The sequence below is a fragment of the Chanodichthys erythropterus genome, chromosome 17 (genome assembly GCF_024489055.1).
Source record: "Chanodichthys erythropterus isolate Z2021 chromosome 17, ASM2448905v1, whole genome shotgun sequence".
NCBI classification, from domain to species: domain Eukaryota; kingdom Metazoa; phylum Chordata; class Actinopteri; order Cypriniformes; family Xenocyprididae; genus Chanodichthys; species Chanodichthys erythropterus.
The window spans coordinates 4435484-4455946 of NC_090237.1; the positions used below are offsets into that span (position 1 = coordinate 4435484).

A 20463-nucleotide genomic window follows, 5' to 3' on the forward strand; every position below is an offset into this window, starting at 1 on the left:
TTGTTTGCCGTCGAATTCTGATCCCCCCAAGGCTCTAATATTTATTAAACTCACACTGGTTGGTTGGTGCCAGTAGCCTAGTGGGTAGCATGTTGACATATGACACCTTTGTGCTTTGTGTTCAAGTCCCTGCTCGAAGACTTTTCCTGATCCCGTCCCTTTCTCTCTCCCACTTCCCTTTCTGTCTACATCATGTCCTGTCATATTTAAAAAAAATAAATAAAATCCAAAATTTAATCTTTAAACTGATGCTGGCCATGTTCCATTAACACACAGAATAGAAACGTCATACTTTAAATCACTATATCAACATCTCTCTTCATATGGTTGTGTTTTTTTTATACAAGGAGGTTCTAATATTTATCAAACTTATGCTGGTTAATCTCCCCATCCACACACAGAATGGAATCAGCATTGTTTAAGCCACTACATCAACATCTCTAATCATATGGGTGGGGGAACGGAATTCTTACACAGTGAGGCTCTAATATTTATCAAACTCACACTAGTTGGTGCCGGTGGCCTAGTGGGCAGCATGTTGACATATAACACCTTTATGCTTTGGATGACCTGAGTTCAAGTCCCTGCTTGAGGACTTTTCCTTATCCCGTCCCTTTCTCTCTCTCCAACTTTCCTTTTTGTCTACATCATGTCCTGTCATATTTTTTTTTTTTAAAATCCAAAATTTAATCTTTAAACTGATGCTGGCCATGCTCCATTAACACACAGATTAGAATCATCATATTTTAAGTCACTTCATCAACATCTTTCATCATATGGATGGGGGAACGGATTCTGACAGCTGGATTGTTTGCCGTCAAATTCTGTTCCCCTCATGTTTTTTACACGAGGTTCTAATATTTATCAAACTTATGCTGGTTAATCTCCCCATCCACACACACAGAATAGAATCACCATCTTTCAAGCCACTACATCATCATCAACGTCATAATGGGGGTGGGGGAACGGATTCCGACAGCTGGATTGTTTGCCGTCGAATTCTGATCCCCCCAAGGCTCTAATATTTATTAAACTCACACTGGTTGGTTGGTGCCAGTAGCCTAGTGGGTAGCATGTTGACATATGACACCTTTGTGCTTTGTGTTCAAGTCCCTGCTCGAAGACTTTTCCTGATCCCGTCCCTTTCTCTCTCCCACTTCCCTTTCTGTCTACATCATGTCCTGTCATATTTCAAAAAATAAATAAAATCCAAAATTTAATCTTTAAACTGATGCTGGCCATGTTCCATTAACACACAGAATAGAAACGTCATACTTTAAATCACCATATCGACATCTCTCTTCATATGGATGGGGGAATGGATTCTGACAGCTGGATTGTTTGCCATCGAATTCTGTTCCCCACATGTTTTTTACACAAGGAGGTTCTAATATTTATCAAACTTATGCTGGTTAGTTGGCACTAGTGGACAGTATGTCAACATATGACACCTCCGTGCTTTGGGTGACCTGATTTCAAGTCCCGGCTTGAGTCCCTTTCTGATCCCTTCCCTTTCTCTCTCTCTCCCTTTCTGTCTACATCATGGCCTACCATATTAAAAGCCAAAATTACATTTTTAAACTGTTGGTTATGCTCCATTAACACACAGATTAGAATCATCATATTTTAAGTATTCGCTTGCAGAGACTGTCCACACGCTCTTCTGATTGTATGACTTGAGATTGATTTTGTCGCCTTGAATCTTATCGCATTGCATCTGATTTGAGGTTTAATGATTTCACAATGTATTCAAGTTGTACAGTATTTGCAACAATTTTAATGATTTTACATGTGTATGTAAGAATAGTTTTACAAATACAAATGGTAATGAATTCTCTGAAATTTGGCAATTTATGCAAGATTTCCAAGCAAAAAACATTGCTTTCACAATTTACACTGTAATTCATTGTAAAGTACACTTTATCACATATAACACTATAAACATGTAAAATGTGTCAGTTGTGGTTGCCTTTTGGTTCTAGACAATAAAATTACAGTCAATCCCAAATGAATAAGATTATGTAGTAAAGTAAGGCAATTAATGCCGTCCCTGCAAATTGTCCACAGCAAATATCTTTGGATGAAAAACATCTGCTCAATATCGACAATTTATCTGTGAGAGCCAGATCTGCATGTCAGGTCCCTTATAAATGCTGCGTTTGATAAAATACTGATATATTAACTAACTAATTTGCTGTCATGCAGTAGTCATGCAACCATAGCAGGTTTTGAAAAGCAGAAGGAAGGCCGTCTAGCCGAAGACAGGCTTTAGCGTCCTGGCAGCTGCGTTGACGGTGAAGGCAGCGATGCTGATTTGGCGTTTGACCTCGTCCCAGGCCTTCTGCGGGTCTGCCACATTCTCAATATCAAACAAAGCATCATAAATGCCTGGGAAAGACTCGCCTGCGTATTTATTGTGACTGCTGGGCGCAAAAATTATATGCCTAGAAGAGACGAGAGAGAAAAAGACAAACATGCTGTTTGTGCATGCACAAAAACATCTAATCAGACATGGGTAATACTTAAACTGATCCAAAAAACACTGTTGAGTGGTTATTACCTTCTTAATGGAAGTGCTAAATTTGGCATTTGACAGTGAATTGTGGGTAGGAGCAAAGTATAGCAAGAAAAAGCTGTGGTTGTTTCCACTAATCCCAGTATTAAACAGATTGTGCTTACCTGTAAAATGGTCTTCCAGGTAAACCCAACGGATCAATGAAAGCTCTCTCTAAATACATCAGCTGATCATTTACCATTCGCACATCCAGAGCACTAAGAGACAGATAAAGATGAGGTAAACAGGTGTAAGCAACAGGTATAATGTGTATTGACATGTGACACAGGAGCACATGCCATCATCTAAAGGTCATGAGACTCTATAATAGCAACACTATAACACAATTCCTAACCTATGAGTACATTCAAACCTAGCATTTGAGTGCCTAAGACTGTACTGTGGTTTTGTCATTCGTACTTCGAGGTGTCGATCTGATCAAGACGCTGATGGAAGTCTCGCGCCGCAACCGTGAAGTTCTCAACTGCAGAGAAGAGAGAATCTAGAAACATAGATGATAAAAAAAAAAAATCAAGAGCTTTGCATTTGAAATGAAAATAATCGCATGTGGAGAGGTGGAATGCATCCCAGTTCTTACACTTGTATCTATGGCACACATGCTAAAGGTTCCAAAATGGTGTTTTTGCAGAAGAACCATTTTTGGTTTCTCAAAAGAAACTTTCAGTGATCTGTTCTTAAAGTGGACCTATTGTGCCCTCTTTCAAAGTCTTGGTTTTGTTTTTGGGCTCTACAAGAACAAGTTTTCATGCTTGAATGTTCAAAAACATTCTCCATTGTTGCAGCTCCTCTCTTCCCAGTCTGTCAGTAACGCTCTGTTTAGTTCCTAACAGAGCTTTTTCATGCTCAAACAGCAACATTACAGACTAAAGAAAGATGAACATGGAAAAAAGCATAATAGGTCCCCTTTAAAAGAACCATTTTTTCTGAGTGTGAATAACATTTTAACTAATTGAAGAAACTTTTTCCACTATAAAGAACTTTTTGTGTTAAGGACATTAAAGGTTCTTCATGGAATAAAGAATCTTGATTTGAACTAAATGATGGATAGAATGTGTACCGAATGAGATGCCGTACTGCTCCATGGCAGCAGGATGCTTCATTGCTAGCTGCTGAATGCTGTTGGCGTATTTGTTGACAGACGAGGCGTATTCTGTACAGTTAAGAGGTAAGATCGGAGAATCAGCCAAACTGAAGATCAGTCCACCTCGAACACGGGCCACCGCCTCCAGCCTGCGGAAACTCGGATCGTAGAAGCGCTCCACGATCTCATAGGTCTCATACACGCTGTGGTAAACTGGGTAGCTGCTGTAGCGCTCGGTTTTCTGGGAAAGAGAGTGGAAAGTGTTGGTACAAAACAAAAAAAGTGTGTACATTTAATATTTTTAATTTTTTTTTTTTTTTTTTAATTTTGCATAAATGCAAAAAAACCCTAAACAAATAATAATACAGCATTCACACTGTAAAACACACTCACTCGGTTTTTGGTGTATCTCGCCCTTCCAGATGCAATCCCTAATCTGATGAAATACGCTTCAAAATCACTACCAGAGCCCAGTTTATTGATCCTACAGGGAGAACACACACATTTGAGACACATGTCATGGATCTCAATAATCTATAATCAGTCAGATGTTCTTATAGATGATTATGATCATCCGGCACCACGTTTCATTACCACGGTGCATCTCTTTCTGTCCAGTTGTCTCGTTTGTGCCAGCTCTCGTACAGACTCATGCCCTCCTCGCCTTCCTCTGGACTCGAAACCTTCAGAAACATGTTATTTACATCACTTGCAGATAGATAGATAGATAGATAGATGAACTTCAAAACTGAATCTCACCTTCTTGGTGATGTCATAAACAAGAGTGTGTAGGGAGGGGGTGCAGTCGACTCTCAGTGTGTACATACCTACACACACACACACACACACACACACACACACACACACACACACACACACACACACACACACACACACACACACACACACACACACACACAGAGTATCTGAACAAGAGACTCAAATTCTTACAGATGAGATCCACACTGCTTTTACAGAACAGATATACTCTTAAAATGGTGTATATGTGTGTGTGTGTGTGTGTGTGTGTGTGTGTGTGTGTGTGTGTGTGTGTGTGTGTGTGTGTGACTAACCCTCAATAGCAGAGTCTGCATTAATGTAGGCCACGGCTCGCTCCTGCAGGACTCTGGCATTCTCCTGCAAGAACATGACACTTTCACTGGACTGTGAGATACAGGGAGGATAGAGGCATGCTATCATTCATTCACCAATCATACAGATAATTAGATAGAGTATGTGTATTTGGCGTGCTGTCCGAGGGGAGACTCCCGAACCCAGAATACTCCCCGTATCCTTGGCTGGGAATAGGAACTAGCCGAGAGTGAAGAGTCAGAAGACGGAGGGATGCAGAAAAGACTGTCGAGGAACGAAGGTGAGTCGGCTACATATACAGGCCTCCAATCATAGATAGATCATTTGAATGTTCTCCGACTGAACTTCGTTAATAAAACCTTATTCAATGAAGTATTCATTCATTTGTTCGTTCATTCATTCATTTATTCAATGATTCACTGATTCTTTTATTCAATCAATTTGAATTTGACTTAATAAATTCTTGGTTGAAAGAACAAATTCATTCATTTGTTTATTGATTCAGTGGTTTATTCATTCAATTGTTCATTCATGCATTTTTTAATTCATTAATTCATGCATTTTTAATTAATTCATGCATTTTTTAAATTAATTCATCCATTTTTCATGCATTAATTCATGCATTTTAATGCATTAATTCACACATTTAATTCATGCAATTTTTGTTCAATAAATCATGCATTTTTTGTGCATTAATTCATGCATTTTTAATTAAATAATTCATGCATTTTTTTGTTCATTAATTCATGGATTTTTAAATAATTCATGCATTTTTTCCTGCATTAATTCATGCATTTTTAAATAATTCATAATTTTTTTTGTGCATTAATTCATGCATTTTTTTAGTTCATTAATTTATGCATTTTTAACTAATTAATTAATTAATGCATTTTTTCCTGCATTAATTCATGCATTTTTTTTATCATTAATTCATGGATTTTTAAATAATTCATAAATTTTTTTGTGCATTAATTCATGCATTTTTTTAGTTCATTAATTTATGCATTTTTAACTAATTAATTAATGCATTTTTTCCTGCATTAATTCATGCATTTTTTTATCATTAATTCATGGATTTTTAAATAATTCATAAATGTTTTTGTGCATTAATTCATGCATTTTTCGTTCATTAATTCATGCATTTTTAACTAATTAATTAATGCATTTTTTCTTGCATTTTTTTCATTCATTAATTTGTGCATTTTTAATTATTTAATTTGTGCATTTTTTATTATTTAATTCATGTATTTTTTTCATGCATTAATTCATGCGTTTTTTCATTCATTAATTCATGCATTTTTCATTCATTATTTCATGCATTTTTTCGTGCATTAATTTGTTGCTTTTTTAATTATTTAATTTGTGCATTAATTCAAGCATTTTTTCATGCATTAAATCATGTTTTTTAATTAATTCATGCATTAATTCATGTATTTTTTCATGCATTAAATCATGCATTTTTAATTAAGTCATGCACTTTTTCATGCATGAATTCTTGCATTATTTTGTGCATTAGTTTGTGCATTTTTAATTATTTAATTTATGCATTTTTTCGTGCATTAATTCATGCTTTTTTCATTCATTAATTCATGCATTTTTAATTAATTAATTCATGCATTTTTCCTCATCATTCATTTGTTCCTTCTTTCATTGATTTATTCGTACCTCTGCCCATTCCGTGGATCCCTGCAGACCAAACTCTTCTGCATCCCAACTGGCAAAGATCAGCGTTCTCCTCGGCCTCCAGCCTGAAACATACATACAGCACAACACATGATCATTTTAATTAGAAAAAGAAGCTAAGAACAAAAAAAGTGTCCTGCTGAAATGAGCATTTAACTAGACGATGAGATGACACACACCTTTCTTCATGAGTTTTCCCGCTGCTCTCACGTTCTCGTGCACCACAGCGGCTCCTGACACGGGATCAATCCCTCCGAACACCCACGCGTCACGATGGCCGCCCAGAATGATGTACCTGTCTGAACACACAGAACCAAACTCAACTAGACAGTACAAAATAAAGCTACGCAAACTCTCAAACAGAGTAACCCAACTCCAAAAACAACCAGATCACGTCAGTAGTGTAATGTCACCTGGCTCCACGGCTCCCCGGATCCAGCCAATCACATTGTAAATACGGGTCACCTGATTGTTGGTGTGGATGTTCATACGTACTTTACTAAAATATCAAAAAGACAAAACACTGCTTTATTCAGTAAAAATGGTAAATAAACAGTGACAGCTTCAGTATTTTACATTATAAAATATGTTCACACCAAGAACGAAAACGACAAATATATAGATCTAACAATCGTTCTGAATATAAAAGAATAGCAGAGTCCACACCACAGCAGCACAGAGAAACGATAATAACTGGAATCACTCTCAGAACTCATTTTTCCAGCTGATGAACAATAAAACAGCCAATCAGAAACCATCCTGCTTTAACGTACTCAAGCATTTAAAGCAACAAACGACAAAACTTCAGTGAGCTTAGAATAAACAGAACAATATCATCCACTGGTGTGATGCTAATATAGCTATCTTTAGTGATCGTTCTTGGTGTGAACGGGCCTTAATGCATGAACTGGTACAAATGTGTACATTAAATGCAACGTAAGTCACTTTGGATAAAAGAATCCGCCAAATGCATACATAGAAATGCATGCTTCATTATGCTGTTTACAACCTGCTGACTCTCTCTGTGTGTGTGTGAGTGAGATGGGCTCACCAAACACAAGGCCATTGTGTAAACTGGCAGACCTCCAGAGCCACAGAAGTGTGTGTGATGTGTGAATCTTTATGTGTGTGTGCTGTGGGAATCAAATGCGTCGTCTCTGCTCTTTATGAGAACGCTTAGTCCACAAACCCCTCCATACTGCTGACATCATGCACTAAAACGAGTTAACAATTACCAGGAGCGACTGAACATGAGCATGTGAGCTGATTAAGACTGTCTAAAGTTTAAGTCCCACTTCAGAAGAGCAGGATCATAGGTTGTGGGGTTAAAAGTCGGAGATTTAATGGTTAATGTTCAGGTTGAGGTTTTGACTTTGGTTTAGAATAGTTGACTGTCTGACGGACTACTAGAGTGAACATAATCACAGTTTACTTCTTTAAAGGGGACCTATTATGCTCTTTTCACAAGATGTAATATAACTCTCTGGTGTCCTAGAATGTGTGTGAAGTTTCAGCTCAAAATCCCCCACAGATCATTTATTATAGCTTGTCAAATTTGCCTCTATTTGGGTGTGAGCAAAAACACACCGTTTTTGTGTGTGTCCCTTTAAATGCAAATGAGCTGCAGCTCCAGAAGAGGGCGGAGCTTTAACAGCTCAACAACAACAAAGCAGGAGGATCTCACGCAGCCAAAATGAGGATTGTCAGTAACGGTGTTCAGCCTTACATTGTTCAAACCGGAGTCGACACTGATGGAGAGACTCAGGAAGAAGTTACAACTTTTAGAATGAAACTGGACGAGTTAAATACTTCTTTTTTTCACTCCATAAATCAAAAAATACTAAAAAAGTAAAACATTCACCATGTTTTTAAGAAGTAAAACTATATAAATCAGGTGAATGAAATATAAACAAACTCCTCTGTAAAACCCGTCAGAATATAGACAGGAATAAAACAGTAAAGTTTGGTGTAAAGCTGCTGAAGTGGAGATTTCTGACTCTCAGCCTTCAAAGATGTATTGTAATTGAAATCTAACACTTCAAAAGATTTCATGGAAGCAAAATATCCCAAATTCTCAAAGCCAGTGCATGAAAAACACTGCTTGTGGTGTTTTGCTTTAAAGGATCTTTTCGAGAAACGAAAGACTGTTAGTGAGTTTTTGAAATGAGCGCATGCGTAAGAACAGCCCCCCTCCTTCACAGCTCATTTCGAAGGAACGCCTCCCAAAACTCGTGCACGAGTATTGGAACACGAGTGTTTACCACCGGCATTCGCTGTGTCGTGTTAGTGGATTCATTATGTGGGACTCACCGCAGGAAACTCATAATCTGCAGTTGTTACTCCTGTCTCCTGACAAAAACATCGCATGCGGCGCCTGTGGAGTGTGGAAAGTTACTGGAGCGCGCAGCCGCACTCGTCTCTCACAAGGAACGTCATGGCAGTGATTGACAAGCCAGAGGGCCAATCGTTTACGGGGTGATTGGCTGATGTTTTTAAGGCCCTACCTCGTGCACAGATGATGTATATTAATATTATTCCTTTCAGTGCACCTAATAAATAGTCTTTTATCCGTCAGTAAAGACAGTTTCAAGTAATATTGTACAAATGTATAAAACAAAACATCCTCTATAGCACCTTTAACTGATAAAATGGAGAGATTTTATTGTGGATTTACAGGAAGGAAATTCACATACTTCTGATTAAAACCATCCATGAATCCCGGTCCAAGTCGGTACGAGACATTAAGTGCGCCCTTCCAGTTATCCGGCGGAAGAGGCCCTCCCATATGCCTACAGGAAGTGACATCATATATAAGTGACATCATACTTCAGGTGAAGTAAAAGAAACAAAATGTAAACAATATTGCAATTTTAAATAAATGAAACAAGCATGTGATCAGCTTAGGACAAAAAAGTAGGAAAAACTGATTCCTCATTCAATATGACTACTAAATAATAATAATAATTAAATGTTATTGTTTTTCTATAATATTTGTATTTTATTATTGTTTATACTAGAAAATTAAGCAAATCAATAATATATACATATTACTAAGGCAACAATACTATCGTACTGTAAATAATATTTAACATTTAAAATACTCATTGTTATTTAAATATCATATTATTCAATCAATAAAAGATGAGTTTAGAAAAAAAAGAAGGAAAAACTCCTTTTCCCCACTCACTATGACTATTAATAATAATTATTATTAAATTATTAAATATTATTATTATTATTCAAAATAATAATTTTATTTTTATTATTTAAATCATACAAATTAAACAAATTGATAAATATATTACTATTGCAATAATACTATCGTACTGTAAAATAAAAATTAGTATTTTAAATATTATTTAAATATTATATAATTCAATCGATAAAACAAGCATGTGATCAGCCTAGCACAAAAAAGTTCCCCACTCTATATGACTATCAAATAATAATAATAATAATAATTAAATTATTACATTTTATTATTCAAAATATATATTTTTTATTTTATTATAATTTAAATTATAAAAATTAAACAAAACAATAATGAAATGTATTACTATTACAATGGTAATATTGTACTGTAAAACAAACAAGAGTATTTTCAATAATATTAATAATAATATTTATGTCTTATTCCTATTTGCTGTACATGTTTTCAGCAGTGTCCGACTCACTGCAGCAGGTGAACGGCATCATGATAGCCAATGGGATGCACTGGAATCCTGGGAAGCCCCACTGCGTCCTCCAGGCTGGACCTGTAGGTGTATTCTACCAGACATTTAAAGCCACAGTTAAATTAATTTGTCTCGTAATCTAAAATAACATCCGCTCTCTCTTGCAGCTCATCTCATCTCATCTCTGATGATGTTTACTGGCATGAGGGTGGGGCAACCTGTCACTCACATGAGATCCACCAATAGCAAACCACAACCATCCAATCAATTCCCCACGGAAAAAATCAAGCCCCGCCCTACATTTGTTCTTGTTTGAGAAGCCGTTTCATCCGGATATGTCACAATAGAGAAGAAAATACTTTCACAACTAAGAGACTGCAGTCTCACAGAGAACCTCTTTCGCACCTTTCGCAGGATAGCCAGGTGTGAGCGGGTCTCCCGCCCCATTAAGATTCAGGACATTCCCTCTCTGAGCGCCTCCTCCTGGCAGGTTCCAGCCTTTGGGATACGGCTCAACGCCCTCCGCACAGTAATCCGCAGGATCCGAGAACAGCACGATCCCTTTAGCTCCGGCTAACATGGCATTCTTCACCTGCAAACACGCACACAGAGGAACAGTTCCCTCCAACGTCATTCCAAGACCACAGTATTTTCCTTCTTACGTGAAGAATAAAAGAACACATCCAAACTACTTTTAAACTCTACCTTGTTCCCACGGAAGATTTTGCCGTATCTAGCGATGACGATTTTTCCCGTACAGTTTATTCCCAACTCTCTCTCCAGCTTAAAGAAATCCTCCGTCCGTCCATAATTAACATACACCAGCTCATCCTACAGTTCACAAACATTGGGTTAATGCTGGAGAATCCCATTTTACTTCCGTAAAGTTGCAATAAACTACCGTTTTTGGGTTGGTAAGACTTTTAATGTTATGCTCATTTATTTGATCAAAAATACAGTAAAAACAGTAATATTGTGAAATATTATTAAAATAGCTGTTTTCTAATATATAGTAAAGTGTAATTTATTCATGTGATTAAAGCTAATTTTTCAGCATCATTACTCCAGTCTTCAGTGTCACATGATCCTTCAGAAATCATTCTGATAGGCTGATTTGATGCTCAAGACACATTTATGATTATTATCAGTGTTGAAAACAGTTGTTCTGCTTCATGCATCCTTTATGCATCCTTGCTGATTATAAGTATTGATTCTTTTGAATAGCAGTATATGTTTGATGAAACATTATGAAAACCCCTTTATTTATTTTGAATACGATGCAGTGATCAATCAAGCACAATATGACCAGGATCATGCATTGAGACAATAAACAGGGTTTTGAGTTCATGTTGATTTTAAATTTGGCTATGTGTGCCTCACCTCTGGTTGACCTTTAGCAGAGAAAGCACTATAAGGAGGGACGATATCGGTCACATCTTCATAACCTTCAGGGATCGGCTCAGCCAGAGAGGTGCTAAAGATCTGAGAGATAAAGAGGCACAGATGTACTATTGATTGAATTATGCACTGTAATCACAATAAAACATCCACCGACAGAATCATGGACTTTAACCTGTCACCATCACAACCAAGCTGGAGACGTTACTCGCAGCCTCACTTGAGATGAGATAAATGACCTTAAATACACACTCATATCATAAGATTTGACAAGCTATATTAAATGATCTGTGGGGTATTTTGAGCTGAAACTTCACACACACATTCTGGAGACACCAGAGACTGATATTACACCTTGTGAAAGCAGCATTATAGGTCCCCTTTAAACTTAAAACATATTGTTTTATACATAAAATGAACATTCGTAAATGAGTAGTTTTATATTTCTCCAATTTTTAATTTGATTATGCTTCATGGGATTGTAGGGAAAGCCTTTAACTCTTTAACAAAGACTATTTTGAAAAATGAATGAATAAAAACAACTTCTAGAACCAGTGCTGCTGAAAAAGGGGACGTGCACCAATGCGCTCTATTCTATTTAAAGGTGCAGTGTGTACATTTTAAGAGGATCTATTGAAAGAAATGCAATATAATATAGATTAACTATATTTTCAGTGGTGTATAAAAACCTTACATAATGAGCCGTTATGTTTTTATTACCTTAGAATGAGCCATTTCTATCTACATACACCATGGGTCCCCTTACATGGAAGTCGCCATTTTGTGCCAGCATGTTTCTACAGTAGCCCTAAATGGACAAACTGCTCTACAGAGTGCGTTTCATCACTATGTTGTTGTTCTTCTTCTTCATTGGTGTTTTTAGAGGCAGCTTGCATCGTCACATTGTTGAATACGCACAAAGAAGTAGTAGTAAGAGACATGTGGTGATATTCGGTAATACGATATATCACGATAATGAATATGCACGATATTGTTAACGTGGGAACAAAATACAGAGAATAACTATTACAAATTATTAACATTTTTATAATACATTTTAAGAATACTTTCCCCATCAACCGTATAAACTGCACAACACCGCTGTATTCTGCGTCAAAGGGACACATGCTCAGATCTAAACAAGCCCAGTGTGCACGAGAAGCACATGGCGGAACGAGTGTAGGAGACGCGCAGAATGAAAGAGCACGTTCACTCTCTGACAGCAGAGGGCGCTGATCGAACAGCAAAAATGCAGCGGTTACCCCGGAAACCTCATAAACAAAGCAGCTGCGCTACTAAACAGTAATTAAAATGCTTCGAATAGTCAATCAGTTTTTTCTATTCGCTATGTTGTTCATAACATTACCAAATACTTAATACTTATAGACTTAATAGGCTATTTATTTTCAAACTTAATTATTTTTATATTTTAATCTGGACTTCAACATGCCCTATAATGATTGGAAATGTTCAGATTTGTTTCAGATTATTCGATTCATCTGCGATATGAACGCAATATTGCGTGGCTTATCAGTGAACTACGGCTCTGTCTATTAAATGCCGCACCATTTGAAAGCAGGTGATGGCGATTTAGCGGCAATCAGTGAACCGGCTTTACTGACGAAATGCGCGTGACAATCACATGCGATATATCGGTCAGCCCTAGTTAACATGTTAATTCATTATTACCAAATTGACAATGAAAAATACTAATAAAGCATTTATTAATCTTAGTTAATGTTAATTGCTTAGTTTAATAACATTACTAAAATAAAGTTTTAACTACTATTTAATGGACCTGAGCTAAAACTAACAATGATCAGTTGTATTTTTTAACTAACATTAACAAAAGATAATACCTTCTGTAACAAATGAAAATGATGTCATTAATGACTCACCCTCATGTCGTTCCAAACCCGTAAGACCTCCGTTCATCTTCAGAACACAGTTTAAGATATTTTAGATTTAGTCCGAGAGCTTTCTGTCCCTACATTGAAAATGTATATACGGTATACTGTCCATGTCCAGAAAGGTAATAAAAACATCATCAAAGTAGTCCATGTGACATCAGTGGGTCAGTTAGAATTTGTTGAAGCATCGAAAATACATTTTGGTCCAAAAATAACAAAAACTACGACTTTATTCAGCATTGTCTTCTCTTCCGGGTCTGTTGTCAATTCGCATTCACGACTCTTCTTCTACTTCTTCTTCTTCTTTCCTGTTTTACGGCGGTTGGCATCCAGCTTATTGGTGCATTACCGCCCCCTTCTGCTCCGGAGTGTGGTTCACGACTCCACAGTGACGCTGCTGATGTAAGACGCACGCTGTATTCAAGCTATTCTACATTGTTTGTATTTTGGTTTTGCTATATTTTTTAAAATGGTGCGTAAGTGTGCATGTTGCGGATGTCCTAATCGCCAAAAACAACGACGTAAAAGTGCATTACCAACGCCGACAGATGAAAGGATTCAATGGAATCAATTCAATGGAATCAATACAATAGAATCAATTCAATGGAAAGGATTCTGGAAGAGAAGGCAATGCTGAATAAAGTCGTAGTTTTTGTTATTTTTGGACCAAAATGTATTTTCGATGCTTCAAAAACTTCTAACTAACCCACTGATGTCACATGGACTACTTTGATGATGTTTTTATTATCTTTCTGGACATGGACAGTATACCGTACATACATTTTCAATGGAGGGACAGAAAGCTCTCGGACTAAATCTAAAATATCTTAAACTGTGTTCTGAAGATGAACGGAGGTCTTACGGGTTTGGAACGACATGAGGGTGAGTCATTAATGACATCATTTTCATTTTTGGGTGAACTAACCCTTTAATCTAAGTTAATGCAATAACTAACGTTAAATAATGAGAACTTATTGTAAAGTGTCACCATTTATAATTCTTTTGCACTTTAATCTGTTTGAAACATTTTACTTTATAGTTTTTTTGTGTATTGTATTTAATTGTTCTTTTTTGTTATAAGAAAAATAGTTCTTAAAACTATTACACTATGTATACTATAACACTTTTTTGCAACTTATTTCAATATTGTGATAATACCGTATACCGTGATAAAAGCTTCAGCAGTTATCGCAATTATAGTAGTAGTAGTCGTCTGGTTTATTAGAAGCAGAGACCGTTCTTTGTTAGAAGTAAGAAGAAACCTCATTGCTCGACTGGCTACTCTCTTCTGCTGTCTCAGACAACGGCATCTTTGTCCTGTGCCGGCCACCGTAGCTTCTCTATGCGCTTCCAAAGGGAGCGGTGGACTGAAAAATTCACAACCTCACCCCTAGATGCAGCTCAAATGTACACGCTGCACCTTTAAAAGAAGTGCATGTGGGCTTGCAAACCAAGTGCAATTCACAGAACAAGAAAATTTTGAGCATGGTTGACTGATATGGGTTTTGTGATATTTATTTTGCAATAATATAATTTTGCAATGTCCATTGCAATATCTTAGATGGAAGCATGTCATATTAAATTGGCAAATGAGATGTACATAAACTGCTCAAAATGTAACACTTCATTCACATTTTATGCAATACTCACTGAATAATCCTGAAACACATCAGTCTTTCACTAATAATTTCAGATTCTCTCAAAAGAAGCCCTGTGTGAGTGTGTTTGGGGTCTGTTTGTCAGCATGTACCTCATTGCCCTGGTGGTCCACTATTGAGATGTAGTTGGGACTTGTTTTATTTGGGTATGACAGCAACACGTCGTACGGAACCAGCTCTACCGAGTCCAGCCCAAACTCCATCCACTCCGCTCCAATCCGCTCCGCCAGATCCAGATTCTGCTGCGTTCCTGCCAGGTGTGGCAGCCTTGTGAACTTCCTGTTCAGGTGACAAACTTGAATTACGAGAGACATAATTTGTACTGTCTCTAGATCTTAAAATCATTTCTATATGGGAAAGACAGGTTAGCAGGCTGTATGTTTTGGAGTGGCACTGACAGATATAATATCAGGACTAGTTTATTTGAGGGCACCTGAGATGGTGTTTAATATTCTCTGCTCGCATCTCATCCAGAAAGTCGCGCAGGAAGCTTTTTGTTGCATGTCCATGATTGACAGAAGTAGGTCGAGCAAACCAGCCTAAGAACAGCAGTTATGAGAAATAGACATCTGTTACACCAAACCATGTCTGACAAATATTACTGATTCATCGGTTTAATGTGCAAAGATGAATTCTGAACTAAATGAATCAGCTCAAGATCAAATATGCAATTGCACAAATGTCACAAATGCATTAACGTATCATTGAAAGCAGCAATAAACATAAAGTGATCAAAACATTCAGGGTTTACATATCATTTAACAAATGGATTTCTATGACTTTTTCAGCATTTTTAAGAAAGAATCTAACTCACAAAGAGCAATTTCTAGCTAATGCAATATTTAAAGCTGAACATAATTACACACACACACACACACAAAATGCATTCAGAAATAAATATGCATCACTGGTTTATATTTCCATGACTTTTCCAGATCTTCTTTTTAAAAAAAAAAATTAAATTCTATGATGTTTCCAGGTTGACAACCCCTGAAAAATGTCCAAGACTAAACATATATCCAAAATAAAAGGATTTTTGAACTCGATATAATCACACCTGTCCTAAAGGCATTCAAGATCTGTGGAATGCAGCGCAGGACATCAGGACAGGTGAGACCAACAGGTATCAAACACCTGCATTTGAGTTTCACCATAAGCAAAGAAGAGTAAATAAATATGAGTTGCAAATTCTAAAAAAAAAAAAAAAACTAATACTAGGCAAATTTGTGTAAACATGTTCGTACTATCTTCTGGCAAAATTATGCAAAGTAGACAGTCTAAAGCAACCTGTCTCGCGACATGCATTGCATATAATCAAAATAGCTACTTATAAAGGTAAAGAAACTCACCAATAATAAAGCCAACCAAGAAGAAAGCTGTAATAACCGTTAACCGGCAGAACCAGCTGATTATTTTATCCTCCCTTCCCATTTGACTAAACGCCGCACATATCTCGTTGAAAGTTGCAGAACTAGAACTACGAGGAGAGAGATGTGTGTAGGCGGGTGTTGGTTGGCTTGCGTTTAAAATTCATTGCAGCGAATCGGTTCCTATGAGTGAAAACGACTCACCAACTCGCTTGATTCATCATCGAAGTCACCGCGCAGCATTTTACCAGTTAAATGTTTGTTTAAACTTCACCGCTGAAAATAAACTACTTAAACAAGCCTAAAAAGCTCAAGCTGAAGTTTGTTCTCCCAATCTAACCAGCTAAAAAGGCCCAATCAAACTATCCTGACCATTTTAAAGCCAGATTAGTGATTAGCACACCACTTTAGGCTAATCAGCTTGTTGTTTTCAGTATAGGGACTATTTTTTCACACGTAATCACTTCGATTCAATTACATTAGTTGTTTCAGATTGTATACTTGTATTATTCTAACACAGGGTACTTATACAGGGGGTGAAAACTTTTGAATTCAAATATCAAGGTAAATTGTACTTAATTTTTCTGCCCGGAAACATGCAAATATCTTCTGTTGGTAGGCCTACTAAATGAAAAACAATGATATTTAAACGAAATTGTGACCTCTTCATCCTGTTCAAAAGTTAATGCATTGTGTTTCCTTCTGGAGCATCAGTGAATGTTTGAACCTTTTTTAATAGTTCCTGAATCTGCAGGAGCTGGAGGATTTTTCTGAAGAACAGCTCAGTTTAACTGCTCAGGACAAACAAGAGACTCATGAACAACCATCACAAAACATAAAAACAGTCGTGGATCATCAGGTGACCACACACAGTATTGAGAATCAATGCTTCACATACTTATGAATGGGGTTATTTTAATAAATTCAGCTATTGTTTTGTCTTGTGAACTAAATGCAAACATCTTTTTATGTAAAATATCTTACTCAGGACAGTACTAAACAAAAAATAACATGCATTTTTTATTATCCCTCTTATTTTATTAAAATAATTCTCATTTTCGCAGATTCTGCAAGGGGTTCACATACTTTTTCATGCCACTGAATTTTCATTGGCTCCAACGAATCATCAAAATGAAGCGATTCTGAAGAACAATTCTTTGGAATGAGTCGGACATCGACTGGTTAAGTGTTCAATAGTTCACAGACTTGCAAATGTGCGCAGAAATGTGGTGCGAGCACATATTGACCCAGTTTCAAATAAGCACTAAAAATGTTAACCAAAGCAAGGAGCAGGCTAACGTAATTATTTTTTTTAGTAGTTTGGACAGCTGATTTATTTTCCCCCGGCGCCCCCGGACCGAAGCTGTGTGAGGAATGCGATGGGATATTTCGACATTACTTCAAGAGAAGCGGGTCGTTGTGTGGGGGTTACTGTCAGACTGAGACGCATGATTAGTTTCTTATAACTGGCTGTGTACAAATGAAATAGAGCGCTGTCTCTCGCTCAGCAATAGATGGCGCTGTTGACTCATGTTTAATTCATGCATCCAGGGGCCAGTTGCATGAACTTAGTCACTAAATTAAAGGGATAGTTCACCCAAAAATGAAAATTCTGTCATCATTTACTCACCCTCAAGTTGTTCCAGACCTGTATGAATTTATTTGGTCTGTTGAGCACAAATGAAGATATTTTGAAGAAAGTTTGTAACTAGGTTGCTTTGGGGCACCACTGACTTAGAAAAAAGTTTCCGGCATTCTTCAAAATATCTTCCTTTGTTGTTCAGCAGAACAAATGTTTGGAACAACCTGAGGGTGAGTAGCCTAAATGATGACAGAATTTTCATTTTTGGGTGAACTGTCCCTTTAAGACCATCTTAAATTTTACCAACTATAACCAAGGGGTAATCCGTCTTATTTTTTCCAATTCAAATGATACCAATCTACCTTTTTATGTATCTAAATTTAAAAAGTTATGGCCAGTCTTAAAGAAAACTTTTAGATGACTAACTTTAGTCTAAGCAGTTTATGCAACTGGCCACAGGGGGTCCTCATGTAACCCCTCCAAGAAGCAAAAGATTGGGTTCTTAAAAAGTAGGCAGAAATATTCTTATATCAGGCTGGAAAGCCAAAGCAGAAATAACATCTCACCTCTATAATGATTTTTGTTCCCTCTCTTTCTGTAACATTTTTCAAGCAGCTTTTCAGTAAGCTCAAACGTTAAAGAGAAAAGGTTTAAAAAAGTCATAAAAAGTAGTAAACAGCAACAAAGTCACATGTTCAAATAAAAATAAAAGGCTTCAGTGTTTTGTTTAAAACAATGCTGTGCTAGGGGACAAAAATATTATTTTTTATAATAGTTCAAAGAGTAAAGGGTAAATGAACTCAAATAAACTTCTAGAAGGTATTTCATTCATAATTCTATTATCATTATTAATGCCCTTATAAAAAATAAGGTGTAAAAATAAAAAATGTGTACATCTTTATTTTAATGTCGTTATTTTTTAATTGTTTCATAAAAGTTCCTTTCATTAACTTTTGTGTTAATTATTATCAGTGCTGGTTGGTAACTGATTACATGAAAAAAAAAAGTGTTAATTGTAATTAGTAATCAGATTACAGCTACTGTTTTATGGATTACATGATTACATAATCACACAATGACAGAAAAGTATTCATAATTTTATTATTTTATAATATTTTGTTTTTATTTTCAAAAATTTAATTAATTTTATATCTTTATGATTGAATCAATCATTACCTTTTCATCAACTCACAATCCCCCTGCAGTTCTTTCATTAATCCCAGTTTGGGAAACCCTGGCGTAATGTAGGCTAATCCTTAAAGGAACAGTTCATCCAAAAATGAAAATTCTGTCATCATTCACTCATCCTCAATTTGTTCCAGACCTGTATGAATTTATTTCTTCTGCTGAACACAAAATATTATGTTTTGAAGAATATGGGTAACCAAACAGTTGTCGGAAAAAAATACTATGGAAGTCAATGGAGACCAACAAATGTTTGGTTACCAACATTCTTCAAAATATCAAGAAGAATAAATTCATACAGGTTTGGAACAACTTGAGGGTGAGTAAATGATGACAGAATTTTCATTTTTGGGGAAACTATCCCTTTAATATATATATAACTATATATATATATATAATATAACTATCCCTATATATATATATATATATATATATATATATATATATATATACACACAGTGTTATGCAAAAGTTTGTGAACCCCTTGCAGAAAATGTGAATAATTTTAACAAAACAAGAGATCATAAAAAATGCATGAGTAAGACATTTTACATAAAAGATGTTTACATATAATTAGATGTTATACATATATATACAAAAAAATAGCTGAATTCATTAAAATAACCCCATTCATAAGTATGTGAACCATTGGTTCTCAATACTGTGTGTGGTCACCTGATGATCCACGACTGTTTTTATGTTTTGTGATGGTTGTTCATGAGTCTCTTGTTTGTCCTGAGCAGTTAAACTGAGCTCTGTTCTTCAGAAAAATCCTCCAGATCCTGCAGATTCATCAGTTTTCCAGCATCTTCTGCATATTTGAACCCTTTCCAGCAGTGACTGTATGATTTTGAGATTCATCTTTTCACTCTGAGGACAACTGAGGGACTCAAACACAACTATTAAAAAAGGTTCAAACATTCACTGATGCTCCAGAAGGAAACACGATGAGTTAAGAGCTGAGGGGTGAAAACTTTTGAACAGGATGAAGATATTTTGTTTAAATATCATTGTTTTTCATTTAGTACTGGCCTCCGGAAGCAACAGAAGATACTTTCATGTTTCACAGAGACAAATTAAGTACAATTTATCTTGATCTTCAAATTCCAAAACTTTCCCCCCCCCCCCGGTGAAATATTTTTTATTTTTTTTCCCCCGACAGGATGTTTGCATGACGGGGTCCCGAGCGTGTGTGGTGGGAGGCGCGTGAGAACATGAACGGAACGTGGAGTCACGGAGAAGCCGACAGACAGAAGAA

The 20463-nt window shown here is 36.4% G+C and overlaps 1 protein-coding gene across 1 annotated transcript; it reads right to left on the reverse strand.

The window, feature by feature from the left end:
• Positions 1 to 1754: 1754 nt before the first annotated feature.
• naalad2 (N-acetylated alpha-linked acidic dipeptidase 2) lies at positions 1755 to 16577 on the reverse strand. The gene is made up of 19 exons (XM_067364561.1): positions 16421 to 16577; positions 15505 to 15610; positions 15164 to 15350; positions 11486 to 11587; positions 10811 to 10936; positions 10511 to 10697; positions 10106 to 10199; positions 9125 to 9220; positions 6845 to 6930; positions 6611 to 6730; positions 6414 to 6496; positions 4730 to 4793; positions 4416 to 4483; positions 4251 to 4339; positions 4050 to 4140; positions 3633 to 3897; positions 2975 to 3056; positions 2680 to 2772; positions 1755 to 2444 (listed from the first exon to the last, which is right to left on the reverse strand). Exons 1-19 carry the CDS (start codon positions 16500 to 16502, stop codon positions 2252 to 2254), a joined length of 2214 nt encoding a protein of 737 aa, XP_067220662.1. The 5' UTR covers positions 16503 to 16577; the 3' UTR covers positions 1755 to 2251.
• Between the last annotated feature and the right edge of the window lie 3886 nt (positions 16578 to 20463).